This window comes from Buteo buteo, chromosome Z (assembly GCF_964188355.1).
Source record: "Buteo buteo chromosome Z, bButBut1.hap1.1, whole genome shotgun sequence".
Taxonomy (NCBI): domain Eukaryota; kingdom Metazoa; phylum Chordata; class Aves; order Accipitriformes; family Accipitridae; genus Buteo; species Buteo buteo.
In genome coordinates this window covers 56,762,762-56,787,365 of record NC_134204.1, presented here as the reverse complement: position 1 = coordinate 56,787,365, position 24,604 = coordinate 56,762,762, and the positions used below count along the sequence as shown (strand labels likewise).

Below are 24,604 nucleotides of genomic sequence, written 5' to 3'. Positions count from 1 at the left end.
TGAACCTTTATATGTAATTTGGAGCCCTAACAAGCAAGAATTTAAAGCATTACCAGTAGAGACCTAAAATACCAACCTCTCTTTCCCAGCTGTGCTCATGTGACCAAAATATTCAGTTCTAATAAACAAGTTAGTGGTGTGTAAATCTTCTTACAAGGCACTGAAGGTGAAAAAAATGTAAATTAGCTGGGCTCATACAGCTAAACAACAGCTATGTTATAGCGACATTATAATCTCCCCAAAGCATTATGGGACAACATGAAATCATTCTTCTGCAAGAGAAGGATAAATAACACTTTCATTAAAATATCTTCTCCTGTATTGGGCAGGTCAAACCAGTTAATAGTGTTAATGATCCAGATTCAGGAAAAGGAGGCAGTTTAAGAACACCCCAAAGAACAGGCGTCCCACTCAGAGTCTTCTATTTTTGTTTTTTCACATAAGTTTCTTTTTTGCTTTTTAAGGTGAGAGCCCTGCAGCTTGGCTCCCCCTATGTTTCAATGCAGTCTTATCATATGGAAAGTCAAAATCAGTAGCGGGAGGAAGAGAGAATGTGAAAGCTGGTGAGCGCTGCCGGTGTCTGCATGAGAGTGACTAGACCGTCCATGGCCCCGGGGCTGGGGTTCGACTGTGATGTAGCCGTTAATGATGCGGATCCGGGGAGGAGGGTCAGTAGCACTGCAAGGCAAGAGAAGAACGTCAGTCCAGACCCAGCCCAGAACTGTCTGATGCCCACAGACCAGGAGGTGGTCAGCCTCTGTGCCCCACTGTCAGTCTTCTGGGCTCCTGGCAACGGTCTCTTGTACTGGTTCCACGCTCACCAAAGGACTGTGTCTCCTAATGGCAGAGCACTGACTTGACCCTTCCTCACAGGTATGGGCAGCTCCTACACCAGCCCACATGGACGAGGGCGCTGCCCAACTGAACTGCAAAGCAGTCTTGAGCAGGAACAGAGAAGAGATTGAGGAGGGTGGAGACAGCACCAAAACACCTGCCCTGTACTCAGGTCTACCCAGCCAGCCTGCTCATTGCTCCCACACAGTCAGTCAGGTGGATAAGATGACCATATTCCTAGCGCATTTCAGCTAAGCAGAAAATACATTAAGAAGAACAAAACAAGTTTTGTTGCAGACGAGTGTCCCTGCAGCGACACTTGCTGAGCACAGCAGGAGTGAGGCACCTGCTTTCAGCTGAATCCATCTTCCCCAGTCATGTTTCTGTACATGCATCTTAGCGTGGACCAAACTTGTTCCAATACTGCATGATCCCTTCCACAGATCAGGAATTACAAAAGGTTTACATTACATGCTTTAAGGAGAGAGCCACTTCCAGAAACACATCCTAGAGTCACTGGGAAAACATCATCACATCCCAGAGTATCTCCCAGTGGCATTGAGGACTCTGAGGTGGTGGTTCACAAGAACTGAGTCAGAGCCTACATGATGCCAAACTCCCATTAAGGCAAGGTGATGGAGGAAAGAAATTTGAATGCTCCAGGCTGCTGACACCAACTATCCTGAATTGGGGGAGCTCCCACACCATGGCAGGTCAATAATCAGAAGGGCTGATACTACACAGGTGGTGTTCTCTTCAGCAATGGATTGAAAGCCATTCTTGACCCCACAGCTTTAAGGCTGACATACACCCCAGGGCCTCATGGTGCTGTGTGGAACCAGAAGACAAATTTGGACAAATTAAAAGCAAGTCTACCTGCCAAACACAAAAGGAGAGTCATTTCTCCTGCACCCACTCCCCAGCTGCTGTGCACCATTCTCGCCTTATTTTGGTCAGCTACATTAAGCAAAAATGCTTTGGGAAATTGAAGGCAATTAGTACCCTTTTTAAAAACACTTACCCTTCCATACCCAAAAGGCCCCCACAGAAGGTTTGAACAGTAACTGGAGAGAAGCCAGCTGGCAGCACATCAAAGAAATACAGCTGACAGCTGATGCATACAGGAGCACGAACCAAAGCAATTCTGCCAAGCCTGCTACAAGACTGTATCAAATCACTTGAGCTGCGCTTTTCACATTTCCAGGCTCACAGGAGGAAAGCTGTGAATGGCCCACGCATAAGAAACGCGACAGCTTTACCTGTACCTGGGCACCCCGGGGAACGCTTATAGCAAGGGCTGAGACTCGCAGTGACACGTGCCCTGCCCACGTGCGAGCTTGAGCCCAGAGGGTCTGGATTTCCGTGGGGACACATCTCGGCTGTGCCACGAGGTGGGGCTGTCAGCTCAGCCCACGCCTGCCCGGGCAGCCCTTAGCGGCACAGACTGCTTGCACACGCGGGTGGTGGGGCAGAGAGGGTGGCGATTCCCCTGGCTTTACAAAGACTAAACCCAGAGCACGGGCCGGGGCTGTGCATGAATGACAGCTGCCTCTCTGACACTCGCGGCTTTCCCTTTGCAGTAAGGGTGCAGCAGTCTCCCAGGCAGCAATAAGCATCACTTGTCTTTCCCGGTTCTATCACACAACAGCTCCATCTCCAGACGTTCAAGCTCTCTGCTACTAAGGACTCACCTCTAAAAAGAATTTGTCACCTAGCACCTGGGTAAGTTTCTAGTACAAAGGATGACTTAATTAGTAGGGGAAGAAAGGAAACATTACAAAAGAAGAATAGGAAAGGAGGCATTTGCTGCTTCCGTATTTATGCAGTAGTTTCCAAAGCTGTCATCATCAGCTTTGCTTTTACCTCACTATTGCCTTGCAGTACTTGCAATCCAGTATGTAGCCCTAATATACATCCAATTTAGGCACAGTAGCACATCCTCCCATCTTCCCTTTCCTTCTGAAGGCACTGATGCTGCAAGCGTATGCTTATCTCACATCAGGGCACCCGTTGACTTCCCTGAGATTCATGGGAACAACTGCGTGTGAAAACTGAACATGGCAGTGTGTAGGCAGGGTGGGAGCTTGAGATCAAAAAGACCCCAGATCATTCCTCAGGGTTTCAACTAATCGGGCTGTCAACAGAAGCTCCAAAAACCTATTTACAAGCAGCTAGTATCAACTGCATTAATAGAAAGTAAATGATACAATAAAAAACAAAATCAAATGTGATCAATATGAGGATTTGTTGTACTGATGAATCTTGGACTGTGTGTAGGTCTGTCAGTGGGCATGCAAACTGCCATGTGCATTTGTCTCCCTTTCTCTCCAAAGTACTCACATTTAGGTTGGAAGAAGGACCAGAGAGAAGGCACAAAACTACTCTACAAAAGAGGAAAAGGACTCTGGTCTAAAAAGTCTGACAATGGCTGAATGGAACAGAACAACAACTGCTGCAGCCACTTGCAGCCAGCCTGAGCAATGTATTACTCAAAGCAGTGGTACAGCTGGGGCCAAGGGATGTGATAGGAGAGGCATAGGAGAACACTGATATAGTCAGGACCTTGAGGAGCAGAAAGAAATATTCTTCAGAGGGAAAAAAAAAAGAATATACAGGCTTCATTTCAGGAGCTACAGGCTTTTCTGCATCATCCTGACCTGTCTAGTTATTTACAGTGCCACAAAGATAAAATGCTTTCAACCTGAGTATGGCAGAGATGCAAACAGAGACACAAAGTACAAAAGAGAGCAGACTTGGGTCTGTGTGTTATCTGACAGGAGGGAAACATTAAGGTACACATTCAGCCACAAGCCTAAGTATAGCTAGTGAGGAAGAAGTTGGCTTTTTTCTTTGCAGGCTGCTGTAGTTCTTGTAGGTGAGTAAGCTCTTCTGGATGAAACTAGGTGGTATGTGTGAACCCTTGCCCCACAACACACTCCATTTTTTATATTAACTCCATCATCCATTAGTTTTCCATCCCACTTTCCAGATCTCCAGTAATGCCATGGGGCTCATATGCAAGAATAGAGAGACTGGAAATACTGTATAAATACTGTCCAAATGCAAGGAGCACATATGCCAGATACGACAGTTTCCACATACACAGCAGCTCTTGGATAAATGTCCAAGGCTTTGATCTGTACCATCTACCACTGGACCCAGCCTTCTGTGATAAAGAGGACTACCATATGCTCACAGTTCCTCAAGCCCAAATGCAAAATGGTCTAGACAAGGCTTCCACTTGTGTTATGCGTAATTTTCCACAAACCTAACCATGCAGAAGCAGCTATTTTGTCACTAAAAGCACAAGCAGCCTTGAGTAAATGTTTCAGCAAGAATCACAGTGAGGGAGAAGGTCAGATCCTGCCCTCAGCATGTATCTAGCCCCTGCAGAAGTTTGGCATACTGGATTAATCAGTCTAAATTAAAGTCCAGTTTGCATGACAAACCCTCCTCCCTTCCCAGCCATTAGCTACCTTTCTTCAAGGCGAACCCAGAGGTCGTTAAACTGTCGCAGTCTTTGCTTCTTCTGCTGCTTCTTCTTCTTTTTGTACTTCCTGTCTATCTTCTCCAGTATATCAATGCTGTCAGGGAGCAGCAGGTGAGGCAGGAGCTCCTCCTCCTCCTCTTCCTCCTCCTCCTCCTTCCGGGGGTGCAATGGCAGTGGGAGTTCCTGGGATGCAACATACGGGCTGTGTGCCGGTGATGACGATGAAAAGGCTAACAAGGTTTTGGGGGGGTTTCTGCTGGAAGGAGGAGGGAAAACAGAAATTTTTGAAAGGGCTTTGAGGCAGAATCCTGGTACAGATACTATTAAGACATATATAAAACAGGTGTTTCTCCCTGGCATATTGGCTTGACGCTGATTTCTCTGACTTGTATTCCTGCCCCCTCTTCCTTAAGTCAATATTCTGATCAAAATAGTTCTCTTTAATGAAAAAAGCTTTGGAAAAGAGGTAATCTGAAACTAAGGTAAGAATGCAGTCTGTCCCAGAGCAGAATAACTCTTGGGAATAACTTTGCGTGACTAGACAGAGACAAAAAAGGAATCACCTTCAAAGTCAGAGGAGGTCAAACCATACTTCTCTAGCCTGATGCACTGCAGAACAGACTGGATTATTCCTTTCAGCAATATCCGCCCAGCACCAACTAACCTGGGGAGCAGGGGGAAGGGGCAGGGACAGGATAACTAAGGCAAACTAGCTGAAGGAACCAGTCCTAGATCAGCAACTGTCACTGGTGGAGAAGGTAAGTAATAAGGTAGTCCACAGACTGTGGTCATGGCTGCAGAAATGGATCTTCCAAATTATTGTCTTTGAAGGGAACGGCTCAATATACCATTAAGGAACCCTTTGGGCCATCTAGTCTGCAGCAACTAGAAGCAGACTAGCTGTGGCAGTGCCAAGTTCACTGTCATCTCATTTTCTCTTTCATGAAGCCAGATGGTACAGAGCAGTGAATGCATAGCCTTTATAAAACATCAGGTCAGGGGACGTGTCTGACACATAAGAGACCAGAGCTAAACCCACTATTGTGGCGTTGACTTCTAGTGTAAGCATTTACTGTCTTCATGCTGATCTGCAAAAGGACATAATGCTGTCCTGCCACTCAGATAAGCACACCAAGGAACATGAAATGGTGGTTTTAAAGGATTGTATCAGACAAGTATGGAGGTCCACATGGATGGGAGGAGGCTAAGCAACTGCAGCTCTCCCACGACACAGAAGTGAGTTTTGCACACATTTATAGGAAGTAATGAGGGAGTAGGAGTCAGGCCTTCAGCTTTCTAGCTGCACAGATCATGTATTAGGCTGGCAGCATTATCTGGAATTTCAAAGCAGCTCCAGCAAGTGAGATACTGCAGTGAGACTATGTGCACATACAAACTCTCTCACAAGACAAATCTTGGAAGTCCAAAGGAACACTCAATGGAACCCTCAGAAAAAGCTCTAAGGGCTATGCTTACCCAGGCTGGGGCGAAGGTGATACATTGAAGAAACAATCAGCTCCACCCTGATTAAGCTCTGTTTCATTATCCTTAGTGCAAGCAACATCTCCTCATCTATACCCCAAGGCAGGCAGTCTGCAGTCTCCTATCCACTGATGGCTTTGCTGGCCCATACTTCTCGTTGTTTGGAACAAAGAGATTCCCCCTCTTTACTTGTTCATCAGCATCTTGGGACAAACTCACAAACTCAATCCGCTCTATGGATACACAGAGGACAACAAAAATATCTGACTGATCTTTATGGCTACTTCATAAAGTGAAAAGATGCAGCAGTCTTCTGTAACAAAGCAAAATTGGAGCCTGGCTTGGGCTGAAATTTGGGAATGTAGCAGAAGACCACAGACCACTGTGCAGAAACCTGGCTTCAATCAGTGAAACCTTCCCAGAACTGTAGTGTGTCTCCCTTCTGCCTTGCAATGGCATCCAAAGGAGGAGGTCCAGGAGGAGATGTGTTTCAGCGTGGCTGTAGTTTTCAAGCTAGCCCATCACTGTGGGCACATCTCCTTGATGGACAATAAAGAGGGTCCATCCTGGAGAAGGAGAAGTGAAGTTGTGGACTGGAACATGACCAAGAGAGTAGATAGAAAATGAAGAGAATTTGATCTTATTTCCTGCAAGGAAAATCACAGACTGATCACATGGTGACCTTTATGTAACAGACTGGTGCAGAATAGGTTTTGGGCTATCAAACTCTTTCAAAATCCTTGTAATTGTCACACTCTCACTTTATCATCTCTGAAGTGTCACAACCCTTTGGCTCTCCTCCACAACATATTCACATCACCACTCTTTAACTCTGCCTTACAGAGTGACCCTCCCCAGTTGTCTCCAGTGTCCTGATTTGTCTCTCTGAAGGTCCTCTGCTTATGGTTTCCTTTTCCCCAATTTCTCTTCTCTGTATCTGTTCCTTAATTGTGAAAGTCATAGAGTGGGCACCAGGCCTCCCCTGTAGATTAGTGTGCCCTGCTGCCTGCAGCCTCCCTACCAAACTCACGGCCATACCATGCTGGAGCTCAGCGTTGCTATAGGCACAGCCAGGATGATGTCCATCCTGCATGGCCAGTCATTTATTCTGACACCTGCAGCCTCAGAACACTGTTAACAACAGACACTCATATACATAACCTCTTTCGCAATACTTTCTGCAGGTAATTCTTCCATGGTCCGACTAAGCAACCACAAGAAAAGGTAAACAATGCAAAAGCATGTCCTTCTTCCCAAGGCCAGTTCCCTCTCCCAGCACAGCAGCTAAGGGAGGAGTCAGGAAGCACCTTAATTACAGCTGTGATTATATGATTAATATTTTGCAATATACATATGCATTCTAAAATCAGGAACAACAGTTAAAGCACGAAATAAAACAGTAGAAGCTTGACTGAATTTGTGGCACTATTTATAAACTGTCCTTTGCACTGCTGCACAGTTGGAGCACTTTCTTGTGCCTTCCTTGCTTTGGTGACACCACAAAGGAGTCCTCCTGTCTCCATACTACACTACGGACATTCACCCCTTTGCACTGCAGATGGGCAGGACACCTCAGGCAGCCCTGTCTGCAGGTGAAATTGTGTGACTGCACCCAGCAGTTTCCTCGTTACAGGAAAACATGCATAATGATCCCCTGTCTTTCTGTGTTCCTACACACAGATACCTCAGAAGGGACTTTCTGTTTAGCCAGAACACAGGAAGCAGCAGAATGTGCTGCTACTGCACAATGTCATGTTGCAGGGAAAGGAGACAATTGCAGACTTCCTCATCCTCTTGTTTTAGGACCGCTCAGCTAACCCCCCCTACTGTATCCAACAGTAAAACAGCCATTTGAGTGCACTGTCTCAGTTCAACCACTTGTCAGTTTTTTTCTCTTGTCAGTTTTGTCCTGTAAAATAGTCCACAGGTACTGACTGGACTGCATGCAGCACTGCTATCTAGGACAGTAGCTGGATATGGTTCCACATTTACCTGGGCTGGACTGCATTTATTGACACAGACTGCCCTGGTATTTGCTCCTAGAACACGCCCAGGATACCAATCAAGTGAAACCCTCCATCCAGCCCCCAGGACTCTGACATACTCTTGCCACAGGTCTTTCCCTCACCCCAAATGCTCTTCTCCTTCAGAACTCACATTTTTCTTGAAACTCGTTTCATATTTTTAAATGTTTCCAAGTCATCCAAAAATGGTAACACCTTTTCTCAAAGAAAACACTGAAGTGCTATCTTCTTTAGCTTCTTCACCCAGCTTTAAAATCAAGACTCCAGGAAAGACATTCTGTCCAGTAGTCCTAATGAAAGGTCTGAGATGCAACCAGTGCCAAACTGAGGGCTTTCAAAGGCACAAGAGTCACTGACTGGACAATGAACTCCCATGATGTGGTCAGAGAACTGGATGTCCAGCTACCCATAGTATCATTGATACCTACCTTCCTGATGGGTGAAGATCTAGCCCTCCTTTCCACAGCTGTCTGCCCTTGATTTCCTTTCTGCTACATCTTTAAAGAGCAGTATCAGATTTTGTTTATTCTCAAGTACATATTAAGCTCTCTTTCATTAAGCTTTAAGAAGCTGCTACGGATGGTTTTAGGAATCCTTAAGCTAAGAATGTTCTGCGGGGGGGAGGGGGGGGGAGGTTGAAATCAACACAAAAATATCAGTGCAGGCATGTTTTTTATTATCCCTGTAAACACTGATACACTGGATTGTCTAGCATGACTCAAGTGTTTACAGGATCATTAATTTCTATGCTGAAGCACAGAGGGCTTCTCCATGTCAGACTACCTGCCCATTGGTGGCAACAGGGTTAGGGATTGCATTCATGTACTCATGGGGATAAGTCTTGGCTCAGCTTATTTCAGTGCACATATAGTTAATGATGTATGCCCATGTCAAGAATCATAGCAAAAACATGACCTGCCAGAGTTTGAATCTCATGGACAGAAAAAGGCCGCAAAAGTGGTGCAAAGAGAAAGGTGAAGCAACCAATATAGGAGAAAAACATCTGTTATTATTTTGCACCACATCTGTGGAGCCCCTGGCACAGACCAAGACTCTGCACTGTGCCCCCTGCACAGAAGGTGATCATCCTGCCTGAGAGCCCCATATCAGAAATGTGGGGGAGGAGGAACAGAGGTGTAAGCAGTGAGGGACAGCATGCCTGGCATAGAGGATAAAAGGGAAACAGTACCATAATTGAGATCAAACCTTTTTTCCACTGTGGTGTTTTAGCAGTGACTGTAAGGAAGAATGGGGATATCTGAGAGACGTAAGAGCACGTGTTTGGCAAGAGTCTGGAGTAGAGGGAAACAAGGATTGCAGACCCAAAGCTGGTGGCAAGAAGTCCAGGAAGAGGTGAGTCAAGAGCACATGTAATTCTCGGCAGTGTGGAGGAAGAGATTAGTTAGCATTCTGTAGTTACTGAAACCATGGAGATGGATAAAGGCACCCAGTGAGAGATAAAAAGAGGCAGTAAGGGTATATTCCAAAGAACAGCTGCAAGATGATTCACAACAGCAAGCACTGTGGCTTAAAATTGCTGAAGAGAGCAGGGGACATGAGAGCAATCAGTTATGGGGACAGCTTGCAAACAGGATGGGTGGACTCTGGGCAGTCAGGTTCCAGGCTGAGAGAGAGTAACCACAAAGAATCAAAAATAGCAGTGTAAAAGAAGGAGAGTGTTAAAAGGCAGGGCAGTCAAACACTTAAAAGGGAGGAGGGAGGAGCCTGGAAGCCTATGTGGTATGAGGCAGCATCCAGATCTGATGAACCAAGCATGCATAGTCTATGGCTGTTAGTTTAAGAGTTAAAAACTTACAGGGGGGAAATACTTATTAAAAAACCCAAAGAACCAAAAAATCGCCCAAACAAAACACAAAAAAACCAAATGAAATCAAATCCTGTTTCCCAACTAGCTCATAGAAGACAAAAGCAAACCGCTGGGGAGGAGAGAGGGATCCTAGCTCAGTGTTAGGTATAGTTCCAGCTGCCACTACCTCTTCATGACTGCTTATAAACCCACCCTCCCAATGGCTGCTCAGCTAGATAAAAGCATGCGTTACTTGTTGATGGCTTGTCCAGCTGGAGTGTGTTCTATCTCGTACCCTTCTCTCCTCAAAACATCAATCACTGTGTTGTTGCCCATGAAGTGACCTGCAGTTGAGAGAAAAATGACATCAGAACTCAACGAGCACAGGGAAAGAGAGGGAAGAACAACAAAGTCCTTCCTCATCACAGGAGGTGTGCCACACTCAGGGCAGGCAGTGCTATATCACTTCCCACCAGCATGCACCGGAAACACGGGATCTCTAACGAATGATTGAACTTTCCCAAGGTCACTTCAATTACCACATTATGCCTTTCTAAAATTAAAATGTGACTGAAATTACTCTGGTCCCACAGGCTGTTGCATTATCAGGCCCCCATGGCTTTCTTGGGGCAATAAGAGATGAAGCTGGGAGACACCTGTTCAGGAGTAGTACCGAGTGTGCAACTGGTAGTGGTGCAAACCAGGCCAGAATCTGGCCACAGTGTGTACATCATTTTAACATCCTCTGGCATCATAAAGGCACTACCTGAGATGTTGGTCAACATCATTAACAATTTTTAAATGATTAAGAATCATCCAACCGCAGAGAACAGAAAACAGCTCTGAGAGCCAATGACTTAGATCATCCCCTTTCATTCCTTCAGTATAAGCTACCAGGGACATAAACTCTACTTCAGCCGTGTTGACAAAAGTTTTGGAAGGATTTAGCTAGCTCTGCCCTAATTCTGTGATTTATGTCTCCACTCCATTTTCAGACAGATGTGGTGGCTGGTTAGCCCATAGTTTGGCTTCATAGTGAATAAATGACTACTCTAAGGGTGCAGGAGTTCTGAAGGACTATATGATCTGTGCGCTGACTGATTTCCACCATCACTCTAACACCTCATCAGACAAGGCTGCTGAGAAGCAGGTGGACAGCAGAGGCCTTGCACAGTCCCTCATAGATCTAGCTTTCTTGAAAACATTTGTTCATTTAACAGCCTACATTAATTAGAATTAGACTTGAGCACATGACTTATTAGTGTGGTCCCTTGCCTCTGTAGATGTAAGCTGTGCTAAAACTGATAAATAACTACAGAAAAACTGTTTTCAGCTAATATTCTTCATAAATACGTGGCAATAAAACCACCAAAATTATTCTAGTAGCCAGGAAAAGCAAGGAGATAGAAAGGGAAGTCCAATGGTAATGAGATTAACAGGGAACTAAACCCAAGAGTTTTTATTATTTTTTCATTCCCAAACGCACTCAATGAATTGGAACACAAAACTCCAGTTTCTTATGCCACAACAGCAAAGGGCTCATGAATTACCAGCTTAAGGCATGATAGTTGGATGGTATCATTTCAGTATAGACATTTATCAAGATGAAGTTTCCCCAGGAGCCTAAGAACACAAACAGATCTAGCTCAAATGAAACTTTTTAACCAAACACTGCAGTGCACACCCATTGGGTGCCGTATTTTCTCACCTGCTAACTGGATTTTCCCCCAGGTCCTCAGCCTAACTTCAGAAACAGTAAAGATAATGTACCATTTTGTGGACCTAACCTAATACTGTTGGTGTCTGTTGCTTGCAAAAGGTTCAGCCCCAGGTGCAGTTAACTCAGAACTCCTCATGTCAGCAAAAAGACCTGATGCAGCAGGAAACAGGAATGACTGTAATTAAACATTGTAATTGAGTAAAATTAGCCGCTGGAAGGCCAACATTAGGTATATAAGGTGGCAGACCTAGTTGCTCTCTCTCACCTTTGACACAGAGGAGAGATATGTGCAAAAGGAAGGGGAGAGGGGATTCAGTCCTCCCCTGCCTCCAGACAGCAACGAAAGGGGTGCTTCCAAAGGGTGGTCCACCCCTTGTAAGTGAGAGTCAGGTAGGACAACTGAGACTTTTAGAGAAGTGCCTCTCTATTGATAAGGATAGGGGTAGTGTATGTTGCAAGTTCAGACTAGGCATCCATCTCATGTGGGCAATGTTGGATGAGCCGAGTCCTATCCTCAGCACTGAAAAGCAGTGCCAAGGCTCTGAACTCATATTTTCTTAATCCAAGTCCTTCAGGAAGAAGGGACAAGACATAAAGATAAGCAATCTATAGGGCAATCTACAGTCTTAATAAGTTTAAGAGCTTACAGTCTCACTCATTTCATGAGTGAATGGCTGTGCACATCACACCATCAAATGTACTATCCCCCATTGATCTTCAGTTTCCCTTGCTCAGAGCAGTGATTTAGACTGGTATGTAGGAAATTACTGTAGCACATGGTTGAGTCTCATTTCAATCAGTCAACCTGCTTGAGTAATTTCCTTAAGGTGGGCCTTAATCTTTGGAATTTGATAGAGTGGTAAGAGTATCTTTTATGTCACAGGTACAGGCCTTCACAGAGAGCCTTTGCTCATTGTTGCCAATGCAATGAGTTATGTCTGCATGTGAAAGAAAAATGCTGTGCTAATATTGCACAAAAAAAACCAGACCAAGTGAATAGATATGTGTGAAACAGATGCATACAAATACAAACAGGCATGTGATATTAGATTGTTCATAAGATGTGCTCAACCAGGAGCTGCTCAGGCTAGGTACGTAAAAGGATTAGGAGATGTTAGTGTTTGCTATCCAAAAGGTGGGCTATGTGTGCTCTGTGAGACTGAGCTGATCTGGGGCCCAAAGGACCTACAGGGTCAACCTGAGCTAAGTGCAAAATGAAAAAAAGACAGAAAGGTGAGGGTTTCATGTACAGGACTCCACCAGAAGCCTCTCTAGGGTCAGCATTTTTGCCTCTTCCCTGGGAATTGTCACAGAAAGAGCTCTGTAGTGTGCAAGAGACCTTATCACCAAAAGCATCTGTAAGAAACACAAGAAAGATTCACTCTACAAGGTTTAAGATTAAGCAGCTATGCTGCAAGGGAGACTTAGCCCAAAGTCACATGATGGGGAGTAGGCCTCTTCCACCTGTTTTCTGTTTTAGCCTAACATACTTGAATGCCCCCCAAAAGAAAAGCCCCGGGCCCTGTCCCATCAGAAAGCCTGCTCTTTTCTTTCTGTACACAGAGCTGCATTATCCTCACACCACTAGGTGAAGAGATGCTTCTGAGAGGTCAATTTATTCTGGCAGGGGGTGGGGAGCCATGAATCTCTATTCTTCTGTGTTCAAGCTCAAAGAGAAATTAAGAAGCTGTTGTGTGCACCAGCTCAGCCATGCACTCTACTGGAGAGTAAATAAGACCCTAGCTTTTAATCTGCACTGAAAGGAGATGGCATGCAGGGACCACAACAGGCAATATGCTCAAACAACAATGCTGTTTGACTAACGTGCACTTGCACATCAGTCCACACACTCCGACATGCATTGAGCACTCCTGACCTTCCTCAGTAGCAATACCCAATCTTGCAGAACACAGGCTACTACTATTGCCATGAAATCCATGTCTCCTGCTTGCAGCTTTTACTGCCAGGGCACACAGAAGTGTTTTCATCTAGGCAACTGTGCTAGGAGTGTGGTTTTCAGCAGAAGTTAATGAACCTAAATTTGAGCCATCACAAGGCTGAAAATTTTCTGCATCTAACAAAATGAACAAGGATATACTGCACAACAGAAGTTCTGTTTCTGTTCCTGAATTTTTATTTTTCATATAAAGCAAGATTGTAAGACTGAAGAAAACTTTGTTCCTCTAAATTTCAACAAAATCCACAATTCCAAGCTGATACACAAACTTCCTTGACCTTCTCTTAGAGTCATGTAAAAGGAAACCCCCAAGGCCACATAATTCTTTATGTCTGCTGTGTTTTCCTTAGTAGAAAGATGGCACTTCCCATCTGCCCCAGAAACATGCCAGGACCTCACCATCTAAAACATCCAAAGACAATGAATCACTGGACATACATGTAAAGAAACAAAACTGTTAGGAAACCTGATGTGCACTGCTGACCTCCAAGAAGTGGTGAGAACAGCTACAGCACATGATCATAACAGTGCAACCACAAAATGACACAAACAGTTCTAGCCACTGGGGACATCATAAAGCAGGATGTTTATCTCTGACTGGGCTGGGAGTGCTCAGATGGGCTTTTGGTGCCAAAGGCTCTATGGGTCACTGAAACAAATATTTTTCAAGAACATTTTAGAGGTACAGATCTTACAGTTATTTAGAAACTGCCTGGAAATGCCCATGGCAATGATCATCTATCATTATTCTTCTTAGACTGCTTCCAAGAATTACATAGATAAATTCATATAATATACCCCAGAAGGGTGAACAGGACATCTGTAGGTAACTGAATTAGAGTTACTGGCCTGTAGAAAAGGCATGATATGAGGCTGCTACCCATGAAAAAAAAAAAAGAGGAACTTCAGGAAAAATTATCACTTAACCATGAGGCACAATGGACAGATCATCCCTCTCTATGTGCTTCCCATGGCAGGGTTCTTCTACCCTTTCAATAATCAAAGTATCCTCCCATAGCAGTCTGTGAGCCAATAAATCCATGGAGAAGGGTTCAAAACTGCCAGTGCTCCCTCAAAGGATGCAAACACAAGCAAAGGAGAATTTCTGATGACCTGGAGAGCAGGGACATACATGGCCCAAGTCAGTCCCAAAGGTATCTGCAGTGAAGAGCTGAAAGTTCAGCATGTGGCAGATGCAACGAATGATCTAGAGAAGGCAGAGTTACTGTCTTAAATCATTTCATTGGATGGAAGCCAAACTGCAAAACAGACATCCTACTCCTCCAATCTTTTTGAGACTGCAGACTTCCAAATGTACTCCTTCCTGTGATGACCTGTAAGATGAAATATTAACGAAATATTACTCCATAAACATTGAACTTGAGGTTTTACTCCACTGAGGCCAGGACAAGTGTTTGTCTTCAAAAAACCATGATTTCCTTGAAATCACTTTTTTAGTATAAAATCTTAGTGGATCATACTTCACCACTCTCAAAGGGGGGAAATCTGGTGGTCAGGACTGTGGAACAGTGGCATTCTCTATGCCCAAGAAAATACTTTCACTATACATAGAGAAACTTTAAAAAAGTGCCTCAAACCTGTATTCACTCAGGAGGAAACAAAAAACCTTCCATTTCTTTAAAAGTGATGTGCTTTGCTAATTAACTCACCTATATGGAATTACTAGGATTCATTTTCCACATTTGTTTGTAACAGAATTATGTAAACATGAAATTCTTCTAAAAATAGCTGATGTTGAAGCCCTTGCACAACATGGGAAAAATTGCCTAATACCACAGAAAAGAAACATATGAAGTTACAATTGGCATTTTTCTTGTGAAAGACAACCAGACACTCTTATCTACCTGGTTCTGTCAAAAACTAGGTCTCTTAAACTTATGACGTGAGTATTTTTGGTCCCGGGGATTCCCATTTTTACCTTTGGGCAAAGTCAAACCCCTGATAACTACACAAACTGAAGTTAGAAAAAGGTTTTCCACTGATTATAAGGCCAAATTTATAGCAAAGTTAACATAAGGAAAAAGTTTACAAACCCATAACTCTTATTTTGTAAAAAACAAGTTCAAAGAAACAGCTTCCATTCAGGCAGCCTTAGCCACTGGGGCTCCATCTGCACTGGCATTTACTGAGAGTTTTCCACTGTTGAAGGCCTAGGCTCATTAGGCAAGGAGACCCTCATGTAGGTGACTATGCTAGCAGCCAGCGTTATGTGACTAGTACGGAAAGGAAATAGCAGTGCCATGTCTGAGTTGCAGTATTCAGAGCCACCTCTGCTGCTGGACCTGCTCCCATTCCACACCACTACTTCCTTTCCAGAAAAAAAGGTATTAAGGACTTGAAACCCCACTAGCTTAAAACATACCTTACAAGATGAAAGTTTTCCTACTGTAGCTGCCCAATAAAGGTAGCAATGGGTAGACCCCAGCACTGATAAGAAGCTGATGATCACCAGACTGTCAGTACCTAAGCAGAAACAGCACACAGTTGTTTGACCTGGGCAATTTTGACAGTTGAACTAATACATTGGAACAGAGGTTTCTGCCTCTAATGCAGAAATGTAAAGCTTTCCTCACTTCATGTGTCAGAGATGTCAGGAGGAGTGCCCTTCATGTGAACCCTGGGGCTTTGGATGTGGGTGCTGCCTCCACACACCATTATCTATCCCCTTCGGGGGTTGTTGTTCTAATAAACCCTGTCATTAGCATTCTGCAGACTCAAAGAGCCTACTAAGGAAAACGGTCTCAAAGCTGCTGGGTTGTATCTGGCATTCTCAGATTACAGAGGTACAGGCACACCTTCAGGGACTCAGCCTTTTCTTCCACCCAAAGAGGCTAAAATGATGCTGCATTCCAGAGACAGAAGAAGCAAGCAGGCAATCAGCAAGCCCTTTGTACCCAGGGAGAAGTCAGATGGCCCCACAAAACTCATTTAATCTGTTTTATCATTATGTTATCTTCCTGCCAGCCTCCCCCCAGCCCCCCCCCCCCCCGCCCGCCACTTTTCTCTTCTCGAATCTGACAAGATTCAGCTTCCTGTAGATTTTTCATTAACTTCCTCATTACACATTTCAAATCCTTTATATAAGGCATAGATAAATTTACATTCCCTGTGCACATCCACACCTCCAGTCCCAAATGTGCTGATGGCAGGTTCAAAGTTTCCATACTGTGTTCTGAATTCCCACTGAATTTCAAGGGCAAATTGATACCCATTTACTTGGGCAACTTTCATATTCCCATGGCAGGTTTTTGTTTGGTTTTGTTTTACAGGTGTAAACACCTACACAAGATGGACAAAGACATCCTAGGCTTAGCACTGTTGATTGTTTTTACCAGTGTTTACTGGTGACAGGTCCTTTCTCCAATCTTTTATTTACCAGAGACAATAAGTCTTGTTCCTCTTGCATAATTTCCATCCAAAAAATGCCAGATGGAACAGCAAATTTCAAGACGTAACAGTGAACAGCTCTATATGGAAAAAAACATCACCTAACATCATTCAGGACACAGACTCAGCCCAATTCCAGTTTCCCCTGGAAATCGGTGGGGGTTTTTTGTTGTTTGTTGGGGGTTTTTTGCTTTTTATGACATAAGGGGCAAGGGAAAAGGCATCAGACATACCTGTGAGTCCAATGCACTTGGCACCCAAGGCTGACACATAACTGACCAATCCCCCACATCCCAAGGACTACCTCAAAACCTAGAGAAGTTGGAGGAAGCCATTTGGTGGACTATGGCAGACTCTGGGGTAACCATAAGTTGTAGCATGTTCTCTCTTTTCCTTGTCCAGGTGGCTAAGATTAAAGTTTACACACCCATCTTAGCTCAGATGGGGTCAATTACACTTCTACAACGATGTCCAAATCCTTCTTCTGCATGTTTTTTTGATCACACATCAACCATCCAAGAGTTAATTTTAGTTTAGCAGCAATCAGTGGACTCAGCTGCTGGGAGGAAGACAACTAAGATCTGGAGCTCTTAGCTGGATTGCTAATTTAGACATTGGTTCATCAGTCTGTTCATAACAATTCTTCTTTCTGGGAGGTCTTGTTGGGGGCAGGGGAGTAAAGTGGGGAAAAAGCAGCCAGTCCCTGGAAGTTTGAATCCATACAGTCTGAGTAATTAATGCTAAAGAAACACATTCATTATTTCCTTTAGTAATTAGAAGACATGGTAGCTGAAGAATTTTTCAGCATCAACCTTCTTTTCTTAGTGTTAATGGTGGCTGGCCAACATCCACTATACTTTAAAGCCTCAGAATGATGGTTTTTTTCAGCAGCAGCAAAGAAAAAAGAGCTCTGAGAGAAAAAGGAATTTGCCAGTGTTTACAAGATTAAGAGGACCAACTTCTGAAGTTGTCACATCAGTCAGCATCTCTCAGTGAAGTCAGTCATTTCATCCACAGGGATATAAGGCATCTTAGATCCTTCTGTACTTTTTATTCATGAGTTGGCACTTCTGGAGTTTCTCAGCTGTTCAAAGAGGCAGGAGAGACTGGAGGGAATTTAAAGTGGCTCCTAGAAACTCTGGCTTCACCTTGTTACTAATTGGTCACTGATTTATTATTGATTAGAGTTAATCATATTAATATTAATAGTAATATAGAGTTATAGGAAATATTTTAGTAAAATCATATTTAATTTTAATAGTTTAGCAAAATCATATGTATGTTGTATTTTATATATCTAACCACCAACCAGTACCTGCTGCGAAATCCCCTGTATAGCCCTGTACCAAGGCCGGAGAAATTGGCTAAAATCATGTAGTAGGAACATTTAGAACTTAGATAACAAGAGAAAAGAAAATTAAAATCTGATTATAAAAGAGTTTGGTTTGACTAAAAAGTAGAAAATTGTGAAGCACAAGTATGGGAGTGTTAAGTTTGAAATGTAGCCTTAGGAACTTAGGAGCTTAAAAAATGTATAATGTGTAACCATAAGAATTTAAGTATTGTTCAAAATCATTTAACCACAGAAGTTTTGACAAAGATTGGTAGTCTTGTAGTGTTTGTTTTAAAGGCTAAGGAAACCGTTATGGACACCAGTTTGCTGCTTGGAAACACCTGAGAGGTCAAGAAGCGGACGAGTGAGGAAGACTACGAAAGACCGCCAGAGGACTCTAGAAGACCACCAGAGACCTTTAGTGCGCCTGCATGATGGACATTAACATATGCAAATGATTTCCTGGAAATCTGATGAATATGTAAATGACATCTTTGTAATCTTATAAATATGCATAAGTAAGTTCAATATAAGGTGTATTGTTTTGGTGACAGGTGTGCGTGGTTTGTGAGAGGACTCGCCCGCACACCTGGCCGTCAATAAAGAAGTGTCTACTTATCTACACTAAATTGGTGTTGATAAGTTCTTTATTCCGAGATTTCGGTAACAACCTGAGGCTTTGCCTCTCATAATGAAGTCAGGATCTCGTGTCACTAAGTGTGCTTCTTCCTGCATAAAAAAAAAAAACAAACCACTCTTTTTTTATCTCTTATTCTTTAGCCCACTCAACAGAAACCGTAAGTAAGCTAAAGCAAACAAGCCATGCTCATCCTGGAGTAAAAGTGACTATGCAGAAGGAAGGCCCATCTAGAGTTGAATCTGGTGAGAACCATCAAGGGGAAAAAGACGTGCTTCTCCAGATATCTCAGCAGTAAAATGTAGATTAGACAAATGTCATCTCAGTGCTGAAGGGGGCAGGAGACCTGATGACAAAGAATAGTGGAAAGGCCATTGTCACTTTATTTACTGGTAAAACCAGCTTCAGGAATCTCAGGTTCCTATGACTAGAGGGTAAGCCCAGGGCAAAGAAGGTTCACCCTGAGTGGAGAAGGATCAGGTTAAGGAACATTCAAACAGACCAGACAGGTACAAGTTCCGATAGCATACACCCAGAGCAACTGTGAGAGCTTACCAGTGTCAGTGCAAGACCACTGTCGATTATCTTTAAAACATTGTGGCAATTAGGGAAGGTCCCTGAGGACTGGAAGAAAGCAAGTATCACTCCTACCTTCAGGAAGGGCAAGAAGATGGATCCGGGAAACTACAAACTGGTCTGCCACACCTCTATTCCTGGGGAATGTGATGGAGCAAATTAGCCTGCAAACCCTTTCCAAATGTGTTAGGGATAAGTGGATGATTGACAGCGGTCAGTGTGGATTTATGATGAGAGAATCTTGGCTCACAAAGTTCAGCAAACCAAATCCCACACCTGGGCAGGAATAGCTCCAAGCACCAGGATAGGCTGGGCACCAACTGGCTGAAGAGCAGTTCGGCATAAAAGGATGTGGCGTCCTGGTGGTCATCAAGTTGACCTTGAGCCAGCAATGTGCCCTTGTGGCAAAGATGGCCAATGGCCTCCTGGGCTGTGTTAGGAAGACCATTGCCAACAGATTGAGGGAGGTGGATCCTTCCCTGTTCCTCAGCCCTGGTGACATACATCTGGGTTCAGTGTCTAGCTCTGGGCTCTCCAGTTCAAAAGAGATGTAGACATACTGGAGAGAGTCCAGCAAAGGGCCACAAAGATGATGAACAATTAAAGCATCTGTCATATGAGGAGAGGCTGAGGGCTGGGACTGTTCAGCCTGAAGAAGAGAAGGCTGAGGGGCAGTATAATTGATGTACAAATACCTGATAGGAGGTTGTAAAATAGATAGAGCAAAACTTTTCTCAGTGGTGCCCCACGAAAGGACAAGGGGCAATGAACACAAATTGATATACAGGAAATCCCACTTAAACATAAGAAAAAGCTTCTTTACTGTGAGAGTGGTTAAACACTAGAATAGCTTGCCCAGAGAGGTTCTGGAGTCTCCATCCTTGCAGATAGTCAGAACCTGACCAGACTCAGTCCTGGAAAAACTGTTCTATATGATCCTGCTCTAAGCAGGGGGGCAGACCAGATGATCTCCAGAGGTGCCTGTCAGCCTCAACTATCCTGTGATTCTGTGAAGGTTTAGCCAGCAGGCAGCACTCTTGCAAGACCTGTACAAGTGGCAAAACTCTCCACCGCACAGTAGGACAATGCAGCCCTTTCTACGTCAATGTGCACCTCTCAAACAAACCAGAAACCTATAGTGTTATCTAGCTGGCTGCCTATGGAATCACATGCCCCATCACTTACTTTGGCTTAGCATTCAGATCCTGAATGCTCCACTTACATTTCAGAGAAATTAAAAATGTATATAGAAGGAACACTGCTTGTGAAAGATTATAGCTGGCTTTGCTTCACAAGTTCTCCACTAGCAACAGGAAGTAGGTCTGGCTTGTAACTCTAGTGCTGCCATACAAAAAGGCCTGTCCACAATTAAGATAAAATCCTTACTGAACCTAGTGGAATGCTGCTGGCATAACTACATCTCTCTTCCCATACTTTCCTCTAATTCCCTCAAACAGACTTATTTTGGCTTGAAACTTTCCATGTTTGCACTTTGGCCAGAAGCAAAGCTTTTTGGATAGTTTCAGCAAACTCTGTTATTTTTTAACTCTCCACTTTTGTGCAAGCTTAAATTACTTGCAAACAAAAATAGTTCCAGAAATGAGCTCTGACTGAGAAACATTTTCAAGAGAATATAGGGGAAGTTTGTCTGATCTGTTAAAATGTAGTAAAAGCATAAAATACGCTGAATCTAATGATCAAATCTATTACAGTCCAAATCACAACATGTAATTCCATGTAAGAAATCAACATATATAGCCATGCAGCTGTATTAAGAGCTGGAAAGAGATAGGAGCTTTTTTTGCACAATGTATTACACATCTCTAAACCACATCAATCCACTTGGAATATAAAATAAATCATCAATCTTTTCTGATTTTCCCTCATTTAAAATAAAACTACAAAGAGTAGTTTAAAAAACAAGAGGGGGTATTTGTAATACTGCAGTCACCCACAAACCATGACCTTGTTTGAATATTACTGATGATAAAAGTGTTTTTTCAATGGTGTTTAGTTAATGGAAAAAATTGAACTTCCCTTACAAAAAGCCTAGCCCTTTTAAAAATAAAAACACAAGGTGAAAAAAATCTGGAAAGAAACAAATAAAAGTCTTTTCTCCTTTCTAACCTGTACACCCCTTGATATCATACTACTATTTTAACACAACCTTGTCCTGCAGTTTATCAGCCACTGCTGGGAGATACTTTTTTCAATGGTGGCCAGAAGAGTGAAAACCACAATGCAGTGATTATTTAGTTGCACTCCTATAGCCTTTCTTTTTCTCTTCCTCTACAGCTCATTCTAACCTGTCTTGTGCAAGCACTTTCCTGGGACCCTTTTCCAGTAATTAACAACAGTACAGTAGTCAAGCAATGCTCAAAACTGAACACAAGACATTTGTTCATCTTCACTGCTTGGTGGCATAAAAATAAATCTTCCACATAATTATCTATCGCATACAGAAATCTGGATAAGCAAAAGGCTAAATAAGCTTGCTGGAAAACAATAAAAGCCTGCATTCATATTTGTAATGTGCACTCATTAAATCCTCAGAACTGTGTAGAAATTCATCTGTTTTCTCTATTATATCCTGTGATTTTACTTCTCATTTAGACAATTAATATGAAACAAATTGTGTTGGTTTTGGCTGGGATAGAGTTAATTTTCTTGCTAGTAGCTAGTATGGGACTATGTTTTGGATATGTGCTGAAAACAGCGTTGATAATGCCAAGATGTTTTCGTTTCTGCTGAGCAGTGCTTACACAGAGTCAAGGCCTTTTCTTCTTCTCACACCACCCCACCAGCGAGTACGCTGGGGGTGCACAAGAAGTTGGGAGGGGACATAGCTGGGACACCTGACTCCAACTGACCAAATGGATATTCCATACCATAAGACATCATGCTCAGCAATAAAAAGCTGGGGGAAAAAGAAGGAAGGTGGGATGTTCAGAGTGATGGCATTTGTCTTCCCAAGTAACTGTTACACATGATGGAGCCCTGCTTTCCTGGAGATGGCTGAACACCTGCCTGCCAATGCGAAGTAGTGAATGAGTTCATTGTTTTCCTTTGCTTGCGTGCGCAGCTTTTCCTTTACCTATTATCTCAGCCACAAGTTTTCTCACTTTTACCCTTCTGATTCTCTCCCCCATCCCACTGTGAGGGAGGTGAGTGAGCGGCTGCATGGGGCTTAATTGCTGGCTGGGGTTAAACCATAACACAAATAAAAAGAAACCCCCATGCAGTCAAACAAGGAAATAATGAGGACTTGTGCTGCTAGAAGTGGGAGGCTGGCACTGCTATTTATGTTGAGCACAGCTATTTGCAAGAGCAGATGAGAACAGAGGTTGGACTGGTATCAAAGCCAGAGTGTAATTAGAGAGATTTTCGAAGTCGATCTTGAATCCCCAGAGAAGACAGGGAACCTGTCTGGATTCAAAAGTATGATGGAAAAGCAGGAGAAGAGCACGCCTGGTGCTTGGAGATCAAGCCATGTGCACAGAAGCCACAGATCAAGGGTATTCATACAGGCCCAGGGCTCCAGGCAATTCTGCAGTGCAACAGTGTTGGGTGAATCCTAACCCTGCTCTACTGGAAGAGGCAATTAGGAGACAAAGAAGGGGGCAACTCGGAAAAGGAAAATAATAAGAAGGAGGAAAACAAGAATCCAGAAAACCTGGGAAGGATTTCAGTACTGTCATGAAGGTTGAGAACAAGAGAGATTGTGAAGGGCAGGGATCTGTCCTGCTCCTGCAGTGATTCTGGGCTCTGGGACAGACCTGTGCACACTAATGACAATGAAGACAGTGTGGGGCAGAAAAGTGGGAAGAGAAGGAAATTGATGGGAGAGGAGACAAATGACACAAAAGCATTTTAAACACATGTGATTTGTCCAATGCAGCTATCCAATGGGATGCAGGGTGTGTGCACAAGGAGGAGAAGAGGCTCTCCTCTCTCAAAGGATCCTGCTCCTGGGACAGGGCAGACTCAAAGTGACACTTGCACCTGCATCTGTCCATTTGCACGGGCTGCTCATTACTGAGTTGTGACCCAGTTACTGGAGCCCCAACATCTGTGACTAGCCTCCTGACAGAAGACTAGCTACCTGCAACTGACGCAGCTGGCACTGAGGGCTTACATACACACTGGTCAGGAACATCAGTCCGGCAGGGACAAGGGTGATCAGAACAACAACAGCAGTGGAGTACAGCAAAGCCCTGATCTTGGCTTAGAGACAGACAGACATGACCAGTGTCTACATAACCTACACTGGCTTCACTGTCCTTCATAACAGGGAGTTGCACAGAGCAGTGATACTGCAGGAAGATAACACCTTACAATCTTCTCACATGCCTGAACAGACATTAACAGCCACCTTTCATTACCTTTCTGCCCTCACACACAGGACCCTTGTTATGATAAGTTTGTAACCACAACTCCCTGCTGCAAGTGAGGAGATTCTCAGACTTCGAATACCAATGCTTTTAGAGTTTAAGTAAATATTTTCCTTGCCTTGACTAGATCTTCCATCATCACTAAGGCAGTAACCACTGAGACTGGAAAACATCACATGGATCCTGACACCAGTTTCAGCTCTCCCCCTTCCCAAGGCCCATATGGCTTATGGTGGTGGGGATGCAATACTTCACTGGGAATCAACACCTGTCTTTTCAAACACCAGTCCTCACTTATTCCTTTCCCTGGAGCTAGAACAAAGGATGGGAGTCATGGCAAACCAATCCTGTTTACACCCTTGATCCAGCTCTAGTCTGAAGTGTGGGTGTTAACCTCAATGAGTTTGATGAGCTGCTTGATGTGCCTATAGATTTCTGCTGGCTACTGAGGGGCAGAAAATAGAGTAGGTTTTCCCCAGCTGGGCCCAATACTCTGCTCTAAAATAGTGGCAAGACACAATTTCCTAGTAGTTGTGGAAGCACAGTGAAAGAGGGAAGGTGCTGCAACAGGAATAGAAAGGTGAATAGTGTGCCTTCCCCTCCCTTTGCATTTATTGAACCCCTTAGATTCACACAATTTGGCATATTATTCTTTTGGATGCGTTCTTGAAAGGTTTATTCAAGCACTGGTGCAACCTGTGACTTGCTACATTTCATCTCAGCTCCCTATTTCTCCCATCTTTCTGTCTTGGTTGACCACACCATAAACACGTATGTCTAAGAACTGTTCCTTTTGTGTATGCACTGTAGTTGGTTCAGTATCTTTGGCTATGCATATAACAAATAAGTCTGTAACTAATAAATATTGCAATCAATGCATACACTGTGAGTTTTTTGCATACTGAAGAAAAACAGTCTTGTACACTGAAAAAGTCTTCCTACATG

General features: G+C 43.7%; 1 protein-coding gene across 3 annotated transcripts in view; it reads right to left on the bottom strand.

Annotated features, from left to right (window-relative positions):
* Positions 1-387: 387 nt before the first annotated feature.
* The window catches only part of LOC142027204 (metalloprotease TIKI1-like), a 77,881-nt gene continuing 53,664 nt past the window's right edge, over positions 388-24,604 (bottom strand). For 2 of the 3 annotated variants that reach the window (XM_075020921.1, XM_075020923.1), the window contains exons 5-7: positions 9,891-9,981; positions 4,311-4,580; positions 388-678 (exon numbers count right to left, since the gene is read on the bottom strand). In XM_075020921.1, coding sequence (XP_074877022.1) covers positions 498-678; positions 4,311-4,580; positions 9,891-9,981 — 542 coding nt within the window. In that variant the 3' untranslated portion in view covers positions 388-497. The remainder of the gene's footprint in view (positions 679-4,310; positions 4,581-9,890; positions 9,982-24,604) is intronic. The other variant, XM_075020922.1, reaches the window with a different exon arrangement.